This window comes from Theropithecus gelada, chromosome 19 (assembly GCF_003255815.1).
Source record: "Theropithecus gelada isolate Dixy chromosome 19, Tgel_1.0, whole genome shotgun sequence".
NCBI classification, from domain to species: Eukaryota; Metazoa; Chordata; class Mammalia; order Primates; family Cercopithecidae; genus Theropithecus; species Theropithecus gelada.
Genome location: NC_037687.1, coordinates 15,318,809 through 15,331,867, shown reverse-complemented (window position 1 = coordinate 15,331,867; position 13,059 = coordinate 15,318,809). Strand labels below are relative to the sequence as shown.

The 13,059-nt window shown below is 49.3% G+C and overlaps 1 protein-coding gene across 2 annotated transcripts; it reads right to left on the bottom strand.

The window, feature by feature from the left end:
- Positions 1 to 21: 21 nt before the first annotated feature.
- On the bottom strand, positions 22 to 12,453 carry LOC112612404 (docosahexaenoic acid omega-hydroxylase CYP4F3). Of its 2 annotated transcripts, none has more exons than XM_025366870.1 (9): positions 12,402 to 12,453; positions 11,739 to 11,937; positions 8,314 to 8,458; positions 5,328 to 5,381; positions 5,109 to 5,236; positions 3,170 to 3,291; positions 2,269 to 2,539; positions 344 to 410; positions 22 to 155 (listed from the first exon to the last, which is right to left on the bottom strand). In XM_025366870.1, the coding sequence occupies exons 2-9, from the start codon at positions 11,934 to 11,936 to the stop codon at positions 22 to 24; spliced, it is 1,119 nt and encodes a 372-aa protein (XP_025222655.1). In that variant the 5' UTR covers position 11,937; positions 12,402 to 12,453. The 2 variants fall into 2 exon arrangements, with proteins under 2 accessions (XP_025222655.1, XP_025222656.1); XM_025366871.1 differs by lacking the exon at positions 8,314 to 8,458 and adding an exon at positions 6,531 to 6,675.
- Between the last annotated feature and the right edge of the window lie 606 nt (positions 12,454 to 13,059).

Below are 13,059 nucleotides of genomic sequence, written 5' to 3'. Positions count from 1 at the left end.
AACAGCCACCAGCGCCTGCACTCACCATTCAATCTCTTTAGGCTCACGGTCCTTCAGAAGCTCTTGCACCTCCTGCCGGCAACGTTCCTGGTATTCCGGGTGCTTTGCAAGGTGGTACAGGACCCAGGAGAGACCACTGGCCGTGGTGTCATGGCCTGGGAGGCAGCAAGGCAGGCTTGGGTCTCTGGGCTGCTTCAGCACCCAAGGGGTGGACAGCAACCATGCATTTTGGGCCTCAGGGAAGATGGGGAAAGGGGGATGGGAAGTGCGAGGGATCCACCCACCCTGTTCCTGGAATGAAGAGATCCAAGTCCCCACTCTAGCCCCACACTGGGGACCTCACCCTCAAACATAAAGGTGTCTGCTTCTGCTCTTATGTCCTCATCAGACAACTTCTTCCCATCTTCATCCTGGAGAGAAGGCAATAATTTCCCAACCCCCACTCCCATAAAAAGCCACACTACCTCTGAGGGCTCTTGAGTCTAATCTGAGACAAGCTCTGAAGATTCATCCTCCTTCCAGAAACCCAAGCCCATCTTGCACTCCTAGACCCCTACTGGTCACCATGGCCAGAGCCCCAACCCCATGGACTTCCTCCCGGCTTCCTTGCATTTCCTTTGGTCCCTAGTGGGAAGACTCAATGACCCATGGATGCTTTCATGTTTCTGCATGATGAAAACTTTCTGAGAAAAAGTTGCTGGCAACCTGGGTTACAGGATAATTAAATGGCAATTTGCTTTGGAAATTAGAGAGTAAGTATTGCTTCAAAGATATTTGCCCACATTCTACAGTGGTAAATGAATCTTATCTCCCTGGAGATATTTGAGTTGTAAGTCTATGGAATATGGCATCCAGAACAAAGCACATAATCTCTCACAAAGCTGGTGCCCTCTCTCTTTCTTCCTCTCTCTCTCTCTCTCTCGCACGCTCTCTCCCTCTCTCTCTCTGTAGAAAATGTGCTGGAACTCATAATGTAGGGTGTCTCTCCTAGGGTACAAACTGTGCTGCACATACAGGTGAAAACATTGCATTGCCCTTGGAGGACTTTGACTTGGGGGTGGAAAGTCAGTGCCACAATCCTACTCTGGCTGATAGTATTGCCGTGAGCAAGACATGGGCTGCTCTGATTTAGAGGTTTAATGCATCTGTCGTAATAGAAATACACATAGACAAAGACATAGACACACAGACGTAGACACAGACACACATAGATAAAGTCATAGGCTTAGACACAAACACAGACACACAAATCCACATAAACATAGACATAAACAAAGACATAGACATAGAAACACCTACAGACACAAACACTCGTAGACATAAACATGGACAGATAAAAACAGACACAGGCACACAGGCACAGTCAAAGACAAAAATATGGCCAGGCGCGGTGGCTCACACCTGTAATCCCAGCACTTAGGGAGGCCAAGACGGGCAGATCACAACGTCAAGAGTTCAAGACTAAAAATAGTGAAACTCCCTCTCAACTAAAAATACAAAAAAAATTAGCCTGGTGTGGTGGTGGGTGCCTCTAATCCCAGCTACTCGGGGGAGGCTGAGGCAGGAGAATCGTTTGAACCCAGGAGGCAGAGGTTGCAGTGAGCCGAAATTGCGCCATTGAGCTGCAGCCTGGGTGATAGAGTGAGACTCCGTCAAAAACAGGAAAAGAGAAAAGAAGGAAGGAAGGAAGGAAGGAAGGGAGGGAGGGAGGGAGGGAAGAAGGAAGGAAGGAAGGAAGGAAGGAAGGAAGGAAGGAAGGAAGGAAGGAAGGAAGGAAGGAAGGAAGGAAGGAAGGAAGGAAAGAAAGGAAGGAAAGAAATAAAGAAAGGTAAAAACATAGACAAAGACAAAGACACAGATACAGATAAAGACATACAGATATGGCCAATGACAAAGACAAACACATACAGTCACAATCATAGACAGAGACACAAACTCAAACAGAGACAAAGATATAGAAAGATATAGGCAAAAACATAAACATAGACCCAGACATAGATGTAGATGTATAGATTGAAATGTGGCCAATTAACTCATTAGCTTGTAAATAGAGCAAACTCCCAGACTTGTCAGTTTCAAACCTAGCAGCTCCCTGCTACGTGCACTCCACAGAGTAATCTCCAAAACCTATCTCTGACCTGTCCCTCCCTTCCTCAATCACCTTCCATGGCTCCCCAGTGCCCTCTGGATCAAGTTCAAATTCTTTCATCTGACATTTCACATGAAACTCCCTTGTGCTTCTTGAATTCAGATCCCAGAGAAGCCCACCTTACTCAGCAGGAGCACATCAATGAAGTCCAAAGTCTTGGATTTGGCCTTGGCTTGGAGGAAGTCATCAACACCCTGACTAGGGAGGGTGCGGCGCCGCTCCTGGATGACGGCGTCTGTGAAGTCGTGCACCAGGCGGCAGGCTCTGCGGAAACGCTGCCCATCATGGGTGAGATAATACAGGAAGTCTATGTACAGGAAGAACTGCTGGTGTCTTTTTGCCACAAGGGCACTGAGCTCCAAGATGGCAGCAATATATTCACTGGGCTTCCTGCAGGATAAGGGCAGAAAGGGAGGCAACAATTTAGTACACCAGAAGCCCCAGGAGCACCGGCCACCAGCAGCCAGGAGCTACCTCCTATCAGTAAACGGAGTATCCAGGAACAGATGACCCCACAGATACAGGGTGGGGATCAGCACGAAATCAACTCTCCAGGCTCTCTTATCTCTCCCTGCATCCTATCTCTGTGACATGCCTCCATGCCGCTAGGCACCCAGAGGATAGTTTGCACATTATGCTCCTATTCTCTCTCTCCCTCCCAGTATGCAGTCTTGCCCCTTCTCCTTCCTGAAGCTGTCCACAAAGCTCGGACTTTATGCTCCTCCAACTAGTGCATGGTCCAGCTTCCACCCTAGCTTCTTTGCATCAGTGTTAACTCCATTTAGTGCTACATTACAGTCAGTCCCTGACAAAGACCCGCTCTGACCACACCCACCAGTTCGAACCCTTTTAATGAGTCCCTAGAAACCTCAAGATAAAATTCATACCAGTCCTTCAATGATCAGGTATAACAAAACTCCTCCAGGAAGGTTTGTCTGATTTCCCTGCTCAGTCCTCCCTCCCCCACCTACCCACCTTGGGTCCACGGCCCAAGATCCCAGACCCTGGGCAAGAACTTACTCCTGACAATGGCTGTCAAAGCTGAAGACACATTTCTGCAGACTGTCCAAGGTCATGAGGCTGATGTGCTCAAACATGTCCAGACGGGCACTGCCCTCTGAGGCCAGGAGCTGCCACTTGGCCTAGCCAGAGAAGGGGACAGAGCTGGGGCAGGCTCCTTGCTCCCTTGAGCACCTCTCCAACCCCAATCGTCAAGCTGCACTCCCCAGAATAAGCCTCTTCATCTTCTTCCCTGGGACCCCTTCCCAGGGAGGACCAGGTTATGGTGCCAGCAAAAGCTGTTACTATTAAGAGATGAAGACCCAAGATCGGGAGTTAGGAGACCTAGGTTCAAGTTCCAGCTCTGGCTCCCGTGCTCTGTGTGCCATTAGTCAATTCATTACCCTCCCCTATATCTTCAGAAACAGTTAAGATGATGTGCTTTGGAGCCATATAATTCACGTTAGAAACTCTGCTCCACCACGCCAAGCTCACTCATTAGCTGGGTGAACTTGGGTTAGCTCCCTAATCTCTCAGACCTGCAGTTTCATCATCTGCCATGGGGCAGAAATACATCATCTCTCCTTCACAGAGTTCTTAAAATCAAATTAGACAATATATACTCATGTCATGGAATGGGCACATGGCATTGTTTCTGGCATATGGTGAGTGCTTAATAAATGTTGGGTTTCCTCATCTGCATTGTTATAAATTGATTACCAAAACATCCCTATGTTTGTAGAGGTAGTCCTCCATGAGTCCTGAGCACCCTTTCTGGGCATGTCACAAATGCAAGACACTGATGTTCTTAACTTGAAAATTTTCTCAGAGTTGTGTTTGCAGAAAATAACTTTGAGGATAAGGGACACCCCCTGGATATACTGCTTCTGCTTGCTATAAAAACAGATTCCTAAGCCTAATGCCCCTTCCCTGTAATGCAATATACGATGTCAGCAGGCATTTATAGAAGCCCACCTGTGTCAGCCCATGGGCTTTGAGAAGCTTGGAGAAGAAATGCAATCTAACAAGAAACACATACTCCTCTCTGTTTCATGAATAGTAAAACTATCCTTTGTCTCTGACCCAGGAGTTTCTTGTTCTTCCAGAAGAATTTATGAAACAGTAACTAGCTTAACGTCAATTTTAAAGTTAAAAAAAATCTAAACACTTCACAAAACTTTTGCTCCAATTCTTCCCTTCTCCTCATATCCACACCCTTTGCAATGTGGTTTTTCAGCAACTCCCAATAATAGACAGAGCCTATTTTACCCCCCGCCATTGATTCTGTGTTGGACTATTGGCTTTTGATGTCAAAATACAATGTGGTAAAAATGATGAGGTGATAACGAATGAAGTTAAGCCTCATCTTACTCCCTGGAACCCTGTCTGCATTGTGAACCATGGGGCGCCTTCTGGAGGGAGAGAATCAGATGGAAGGAACATCCAGGGGTCCCAGCTGAAGCCAGCCAAAACCCAAACATGTGAGAGAACTTGGCCAACACCTGCAAGGCTGCCTGCATGACCCCAGGCTGCTCTTGTACCATGAGTGATCCCTTCTATCCACATCCAGAAGAACCCACCAACTGTCCCACAGACTTATCAGCGTTCATAAACCTTTACTGCTTTAAACCAATGAGCTTTCAGGTTGTTTCTTCTCAGCAATAGCTACTATGCAATTGTTGTCGTGACCCTCTTGAGTTTACAGGGCTTGGGTGACAGAAACATAGAAACAGACACCTTCTGGGCACCTACTATGCACCAGGGACATGACTCCATTACATCACCTTGACCATCTTTTAAGTAGGGATGATTAGCCCCATTTTACAGATGAGGAAACCAAGGCTCAGAGAGGAAGAGCAATGGCCCAATGGCACAAGCAGAGCCAAAATTCCAGACCAGATCTGTCTGTGGTTCCCCCAACCAAAGGCTGCAGCTGGGACCTTGGCTTCAAATAACTCACATGCATGATGTTCACACTGTCATTGAAAATCTTCATATAGGGCTTCAGGATGTTGAAATGGAAGGCAGGTGTCAGCATCCGACGGTGGCGGCTCCACTTGTCACCAGCACTCAGCAGGAGCCCATCCCCTAGCAGTGCAGCCAAGGGCCATGGGCAAGGGCGTCTCCCTCCCCTGGCCCTCCAGGTTGTTCCCAGCCCCGTTCACCTGCAGATACTCACCCAGCCAGGGCTTCAGGAAGCTGTAGAAGACCTTATCCTTTGGTACAATGGCGGCTGACATAAATGAGGACAATCAGGGCCCATGGAGGCAGGTGAAGGAGGAACTTTGGGGGTGGGGGGGAGGCTCCCAGCAAGAGGTTTGCATTTCTCCCCTCCAAGCCCCACATAGCAGGAAGGGGGCCAAGGGCAGAGGAAGAAGGGAGGATGGGGGAGGGGAGGGAAGACCAGACCAGGCTATGGCAGCACAGTACAGCGATGGCACTGCCTAACCGGGCACAGAGAAGCTATGTCGGGGCTCCAGTATGCCTTGACATGCCTCCTACATGACCCAACATTTTCCTCAACCCCTGAGCACAGCTCGGCACTCTACAGAATGCCTTTACATGGACCCAGGACACCCTGTCTGCCCCAGCACTCGCTGACATCTCCTGGCATGGCATCTTCTGACATGGACCTGGACATGAGACATGACCCTGACATGTGTTCACATGTCCTGACATGGCCACAAAATACATGACAATTCCTAACACGAGACAGTATGCTCTAACATGGACATGAGATGGTCTAACATGACCTTAAACGCGTGTTCCACATACAGGCTCTGGGTTGAATATAAATATGGTATCTTTAACGTCCCAGACATAGCCCACATGTGATCCAGACTGTTCCTTAGGCATGACCCAAACATACTATAACACAGCCTCAGACAAGACTCAAATAATGTCTCAGACAGCTCACGCAGGGACTCTGGGTCCAGACCTCACACAAGCCCCAAACATGGCCCAGATGTGACCAGCAGGAGAAAACGACAATGTCAAACAGCACCTGAGACAAGAACCAAACAGGCCCTCACATGCCCCACATGTTCTTGGCCACAGATGAGCCCCACACATGACCGCAGTTGGATTGATACACCAGATGTAACCAGGTATAACATATTTCAGGTGTAACCAGGACCCATGTGTAAATATACACGTGACAAAACATAGCCGTACAGCAGACCTGACTATATAACAGCCATCATACAGACATTCCCCAGACATGAGCAAACAGGAACAGAGGTCAGACAGGTGGAAGTCCAGGGACAATGGAGGCAATGGCGTCTCCACCACAGCTCCTCCTGTCTGCACGTGGGCACGCGATCCACTGGAGGCAGCACAGAGACCCCAACTGTGGGCAAGGCGTGGCCATTGCAGTGTCTACCTGGAGCAAAGAGCACAGGCTTGATGTAGGTGGGGTGGAAGATGCGGACGATTGCGTGCCAGGGCCCCACCCACCAGCAGCACATATCACCAAAGGTGCACACCAGGCTTTGTATGTATAGGAGACCTTCCTCCGAGCTGTGAATCTGGAGAGAAAGACACAGGACCCAATTTAAGCTCTCCTAGGCTGTGAGAGAGAAGGATCTGCAGGGAGGAGTTTGAGGCCCTCACCCTGAGGATTTCAAGCAGCATCTCATCCTCCTCTCAGCGCTGAGCCCCCCCGGGCTTCCTCCTCACATCCTCCACACAGGACTCTCCAGTCCTTCAGTTACACAGACAGAAAAGGTATTTCCCCATGTGGATCCACACACCATGTTCCCTGGGCTGGGCTTTCATTCATCCCATTTTCCAGATGAAGAGACTGAGGCACTAAATGATAAAGTCACTTGCCCATAGTCCCAGACCATGGCAAGCCTGAGGCCTGAGACTGGGTCTATCTGCACCCATGGTCTGAGTCCTTAACCATCAAACTTCTTTGTGCCCCCAAAACAGTAGCTCTGGAAGACCCAGGCCTGCCAAGACTGGGCAATCGGAGACACAGGGTTTGGGTGAAAAATTGGTCCTGTGATCCAGGCCAGGAGAAGTAAATCATGGGCCTTTTCTGGGAACTCTGGGGGAAATGTGGGTTTTCCTTTGAGAATTGAGCTTCTGGGACTCATTGTTGGTATCATGAGGGAAAGGTTATCTTGAAAGGAAAAGTGGCGTGGAGAAAGCTAAAGCCAAGAGAGGAAGGCAGATTCCCAATGACATTGTGTGAGACCCGGATCCAGCCATTCCTAAAGGCCATCCTCCCTGGACTTTAAAATCAATAGATTCTCTTTCTTTGCTTAGACCACACCAGGTTGGGTTTCCACCACTCACAACTGAAAGAGACCTCAATAACCAGAGACAGCAGCTGAGAAACAGCCCAGAGTCACTCAGCATTTTGAGGCCAGAGCCATCGTCTGTAGGATGCTGCCTGTTCCCCTGCTCAGCCTGGCCTGTCCAAGATGGGAAGCACAGGGGTCAAGGAGACGGCCCCAAGTTGGGGTGGAGTCTCCTTTTGGAGATTCCCAGGGCCTAGAGCAGGAGAGCAATGAATTTAGGGCAGACAAACTACAGGATGGGGTAGAAGGACTTGACCCACACCAGAGGTGGACGTCATGGAAATAACAGTCCAGATCCTCCACCAATCACAAGTCCTCATTGTTCTAGGCTTTGCGACAGGCAAGGTGATGCTAGACCTGGCAAGGGGCCTTGAATACTAACGATGCCCAATTGCATCACCCTGCGCTCTCCTTTCAAACATTCCTACTCATTGTTCCAGACATGGCTCCAGTAACTCTTCCTCCAGGAAGGCTTCCAGCCTGCCCCAGCAGACAACTTGCTCTTCTCTGGGCTATCATCCATCTCCCTCTGGCCCTTTCTTGACCCCATGAAGTTGGGGATGTCTCCGTCCACATCCACCTCCTTAAACTTGGGGGTTCCTCCAGGACAAGGCCTTGGGTTGAAGTCTCTTGGGGCCCCAGGGCAGCCCAGAACACCAGGACAGGGTGTCAGAGGGCAATGGAGAGAGGAGATGCTGAGACGAATTGGTGAATACAGGAAAGAAAGATGAAGATGGCTGAGAGAGAAGGAAAGGAGAGGCCAGAGTACTGCAGGGGTCAAACGGGAGCTTGGGGACAGAGGGACTTGCAGGCCTGAAATGCACCGCAGCACCCACCACCAAGTGTTCCAGGTGGTACCTGAGGCATTGATGACAGATCGGATGAGGTTGGGGTGGCAAAAACGGATGACGGGGATGATGGGGCCCATCCAGACCTTAAAGCCCTGGGGGTAGGTGGCCACCAGCTGAGTCAGCACCCTCATGCCCTGCTCCGTGGGGGTGACCTGCAAACAAGGCAGGGGCCATCACTTCCTGTAATGGTTAATTCTAGGTGTCCTCTTGACTGGGCTAAAGGATGCCCAGATAGCTGATCATCTGTCTGTAAGGGTGTTTCCAGAAGAGACTGGCATTCGATTTGGTTAAACTGAAGAAGGAAGAACCACCCTCCCCAGTGTGGGCAGAACTCATTCAATCTTTTGAGAGCCCAGGTAGCACAAATAAGCAGAGGAAAGGCTAATTGGCTCTGTTCTGGGACTGGCACATCCATCTTCTCCTGCCCTTGGACATCAGAACTCCACCTTCTCAGGCCTTTGGACTCTGAGTTACACCGCTAGTGTCTACTTCTCCAGCCTGCGGACAGCAGATCATGAAGCATCTCAGCCTCCATAATCCTGTGAGCCAATTCCCGTAATAAACTTCCTCTTATATATATCTATCTACCTATCTATCATCTATATACCTATCTACCTATCTGTCTACCTATCCATCTATTTACCTACATATCTATCTATCTATCTATCTATCTATCTATCTATCTATCTATCTATCTATCTATCATCTATCTATTCTATATACCTATGTTTCTATGTATCTATCCATCTATCTAATCCATCCATTTATCTTATCTATCTGTCTATCTGTCTATCTATCTATCCATTCATCCATCCTATCTGTGCATCCATTTATCCATCTAGCCTATTATCTACCTACCTACCTATCTATTCATCTATCTATGTATCTAATCTATTCATCCTATCTAACCTTTCTATCTATATATCTATCTGCCCATCAATCCATCCATCCATCCATCTTATCTGTACATTCATCCACTTATCCATTTATACTATTATCTATCAATCATCTGGCTATCTATCCATTTATCTAATCTATCCACCCTACATATCTTTTTTTTTTTTTTTTTTTTTTTTTTTTTTNTCAATGTACATAAACATCTTCGGATCATACATTCTTTAGAAGCCTAATTGAGAAAAGTGGTCTGAAGCTTCTGAAATGTCATATTTTCAAGGTAAAATTAAAAAAAAAAAAAGAAAAACATTTAGAAGCTCAACTTTTGTCCCTGCAGGCTTTTTATTGGTGCTTGCTGTTTTTGCGTGGCCACACCAACATTCTTAGAGATGTAGAAGTATTGACCTCTGCTATATTGTGCCAGTGAAGCCTTAAATTTCTCCTGAGAGTGAGATCTGGTCAAGTTGCTGTCCCACTTAGATTTCAAAACCATCTTATCCATATGGCCAGTATAGTTTAAAATAAAAAAATATATATGCATAGAAATATTCTTTTAAAATTATTATTGAATATTGTCATAGCATATTACGAAAAAATTACATCAAAGTAAAAACTCTTTGCAATGTTTATATTTTTGTGCCTGTCTTATATGGTGGAATTCCCGTATCAAATTCACCTTAATATCTGGTGAAAAGCTTATATTATTTTTTATGAATTTTGTATGTTTTATGTAATAGAAAGCTTATGTTTTCAATTGTATGATCTTAATGTCAATTGTCCACTTTAAGAGCCTCCTCTTAATCAACTAACCTATATATTTTATTTCAGATGCATAAAGTCACCATGAACATTTTTTTTTTTTATTTGAGACGGAGTCTTGCTCTGTGCCCGGGTGGAGTGCAGTGGCCGGATCTCAGCTCACTGCAAGCTCCGCCTCCCGGGTTCACGCCATTCTCCTGCCTCAGCCTCCCGAGTAGCTGGGACTACAGGCGCCCGCCACCTCGCCGGGCTAGTTTTTTTGTATTTTGTAGTAGAGACGGTGTTTCACCGTGTTAGCCAGGATGGTCTCGATCTCCTGACCTCGTGATCCGCCCGTCTCGGCCTCCCAAAGTGCTGGGATTACAGGCTTCAGCCACCGCACCCGGCCTACATATCTAATCTACCTATCTATCCACCTAATCTATCCATCCGATCTACTATTCTATGTATGTATTATCCATCCATCCATCCATCCATCCATCCATCCAATCCATACATCCATCTGTCCATCCATCCATCTATCCTGTTATGTATGTATGTATGTATGTATGTATCTATCTATCTATCTACCCACCCACCTACTTATCCAGCCAGCCAGCCATCTATTCACCCTATCTGTACATCCATCCATCCATCTATCCTATTACCTATCTATCTGTCTACATTCCTCCTGCTCTCTCTCTCAGGGCCACCTCCAAGTCCCAAGAGCGCATCCCAAGGCAGAAGGAAAAGACACACTGTCCACTCACAGAGGTCCGCTTAGCTTGAGAGGAAAGATTTTCTTGTTCTGGGAGTCATTTCAGCCCAGAGGTGGCCACATGGGGAGGTCCTCACAGGGGAGATTTGTGGGGAGCAGTATGGCCTCAAGACATGTCCCTAAGGCTGGTCCTCACATCCCTTCATGCCCTGACTGGTTCCTCTGCCAGCCACACAGGTTCCAGTTCCTCCCATGGAGAAGGTTCTGCACACAGGGGACCCTCCCTTCTCAGCAGCCACTAGGGGAGCAGAGGTGACTCTGACCATCCATCAGAACAGTGTCTCCCACCTGGGAGCAGCTTCTGCACCAGGCTCTGTGCTAGTGCGTCCTGTGTACCCTCCCACTTCACCTGTGGACAGACCCATCAATCCTGCCATTTGCAATGAGCAGATTGAGACCACGTTCCCCAAAGGGCAGAGCAGGTCTAAGTCAGAGGGCAAGGTCTGGGGGAGGAGAAAGGTCAGGGAAGGCTTCTGAAAGGGGAAGTGAGTGACCAACTTTTATGTGGGTTTGGCAACAGGACCTCATTGGGACATCTTACTGGGGAGGAACAAGATAAGAGGAAGGTGCCTCCGGATGTGGTGGAGGTGAGAGACAGCCCACACCTCTCCTCTGGCCCACCTGTACCCTCATAACAGGAAATAGGCGAGGCAGGGAGAGGACCCTGGACAGTGGGTGCAGGAGGCCTCAAGTCCAGCCATGGAGAATGTGGGAATGCCAGGGACTCGCCTCTGTGCAGCCAACCTTCTGCCCAGAAGCCCCGCAGAGATGCATTAATGTGGGAAAACAGGCAGGAAAAGGATTCAATGCAGGCCAGGAGTGGGAGGATGAGGAGGTGAGAAGGGCTTGGGTTGGCACAGCACAGAAATGAGTGAATAAGCAGAAGAATGAGTAAGACACCTCCCCTGCTTCTCTGCTACCCCAGACCCCAGCCCACCCCTTTACCCCCACTCCCTGAACCTCAGACCCCTCAGGAAGTCCATTCACTCTGAGACTCCGATCCATCCTGCTGCCACACTCACCAGGCCCAGGTGACCCAAGAACCAGTTCCGTTTCGGGGGTTGCGGGAAACACCGGAGGCGGCGACAGTTGTCATAGAAGGTGTAGGTCCAGGCCAGGACACAGGCCAGGAGCCAGGAGACCCCAATCAGCAGCAGGAGCAGCCACGGGGATACTGCCACCGGCCCGAGGCCCAGCGAGGACAGGCTCAGCTGTGGCATTCTGTAGGCCAGACGGGATGGTAGGTGAGGTCCTGAGGCCCAGGGAAGGACCCAGGGAGCTCCAGGGACAGTGGAGAGAGGCAGGGACGGGCAGTGCTGGAGGTAGAACAGGGAGAGTAAACATGAATGGATAAACAGGGGCTGAGAGGTAAAGTACAGAAAGGCCCAGCCAAAATCAGCAGCCAAGTGACCTCCAGTTTCCTGGTAAGCACTTAGATTGGGAAAGAGAGAGAGAGACTGATTAAAGTCCAGAAAGACCCAGCCTGAATCATTGGGAGGTTGCCAGGGGCTTGGTTTCAGTTAGGAAACCACCCATCCTCCAGCCCAGCACCCAGGGGCTGCCTGGGCCTTGGGCAGCCATGGAGAATGTGGGAAGGTCAGGGGCTCGCGCACCCAACCCCTTGCCCAGTGCCCCTCTCCATCACAGGCTAGGATGCCCCAGGCCCGCCACCCCCACCCTGGTACCTTCTGTCAGGAGCAGCTTGTCCCACACAACTTCCTCTCCCCTTCTTCTGAGAGGTTTCTGCCCCTGGCCCCTGATGTAGGGAGGGCTGTGGGAGGCTGGGTTGGGCTGAGCTGGGCCAGCCAATCCCCACAGCCTGGGTGCTTCTCCTGTGTCTGGGCAGCCGGCCAAAACCTGGGTGTGGGGGACCAGCTGGATGCAGAAGAACCAGCTTGGGTGACACAGCAAGGTCACTGGATCCTCAGGTCTCAGCACCTCCCACATAAGGTGAAGAGTAAGCTGAGAGGGGTCAGATAGAGTTTCTACTGTGTGACATCTGCTCTTGAAGAGTGGCTACTGAGTGTGTGGCAGATAAAAGCATGAACTTGAGAGTTCAGGTGTCAAGTGAGCCAGGCCAAGCCAAGCCTTGTTCCAGATCATCTCCTGTGCTCCTCTCTAAGACTGGGCCAGCAGGACACCATGCACCACTTCTGGATGCTGAGTCAGGCAACTTGGAAGAGACAAGCGTCTGTCCCCCGTGCTGCTGGATGGAGTTCAAGTCCTGCCTCCAGGCAGCCCAGGGCCCTGTTGGAGACCTGACTGCTAGGAGCGGGAACAAAGAATCCAGCCCCGCGGAGAATTACCTGGGTCAGATTCTGGAGATTAAGAGCCCAGCTGGAA

Coding starts and splice junctions, on each gene's coding strand:
- LOC112612404 (XM_025366870.1), bottom strand. CDS start 11,936: ATGCCACAGCTGAGCCTGTCCTCGCTGGGCCTCGGGCCGGTGGCAGTA. Junction 8,459..11,738: donor TCTTGGGTCACCTGGGCCTG/GTGAGTGTGGCA, acceptor CCTTGTTTGCAG/GTCACCCCCACGGAGCAGGG. Junction 5,382..8,313: donor ATCTGTCATCAATGCCTCAG/GTACCACCTGGA, acceptor CATTTATGTCAG/CCGCCATTGTACCAAAGGAT.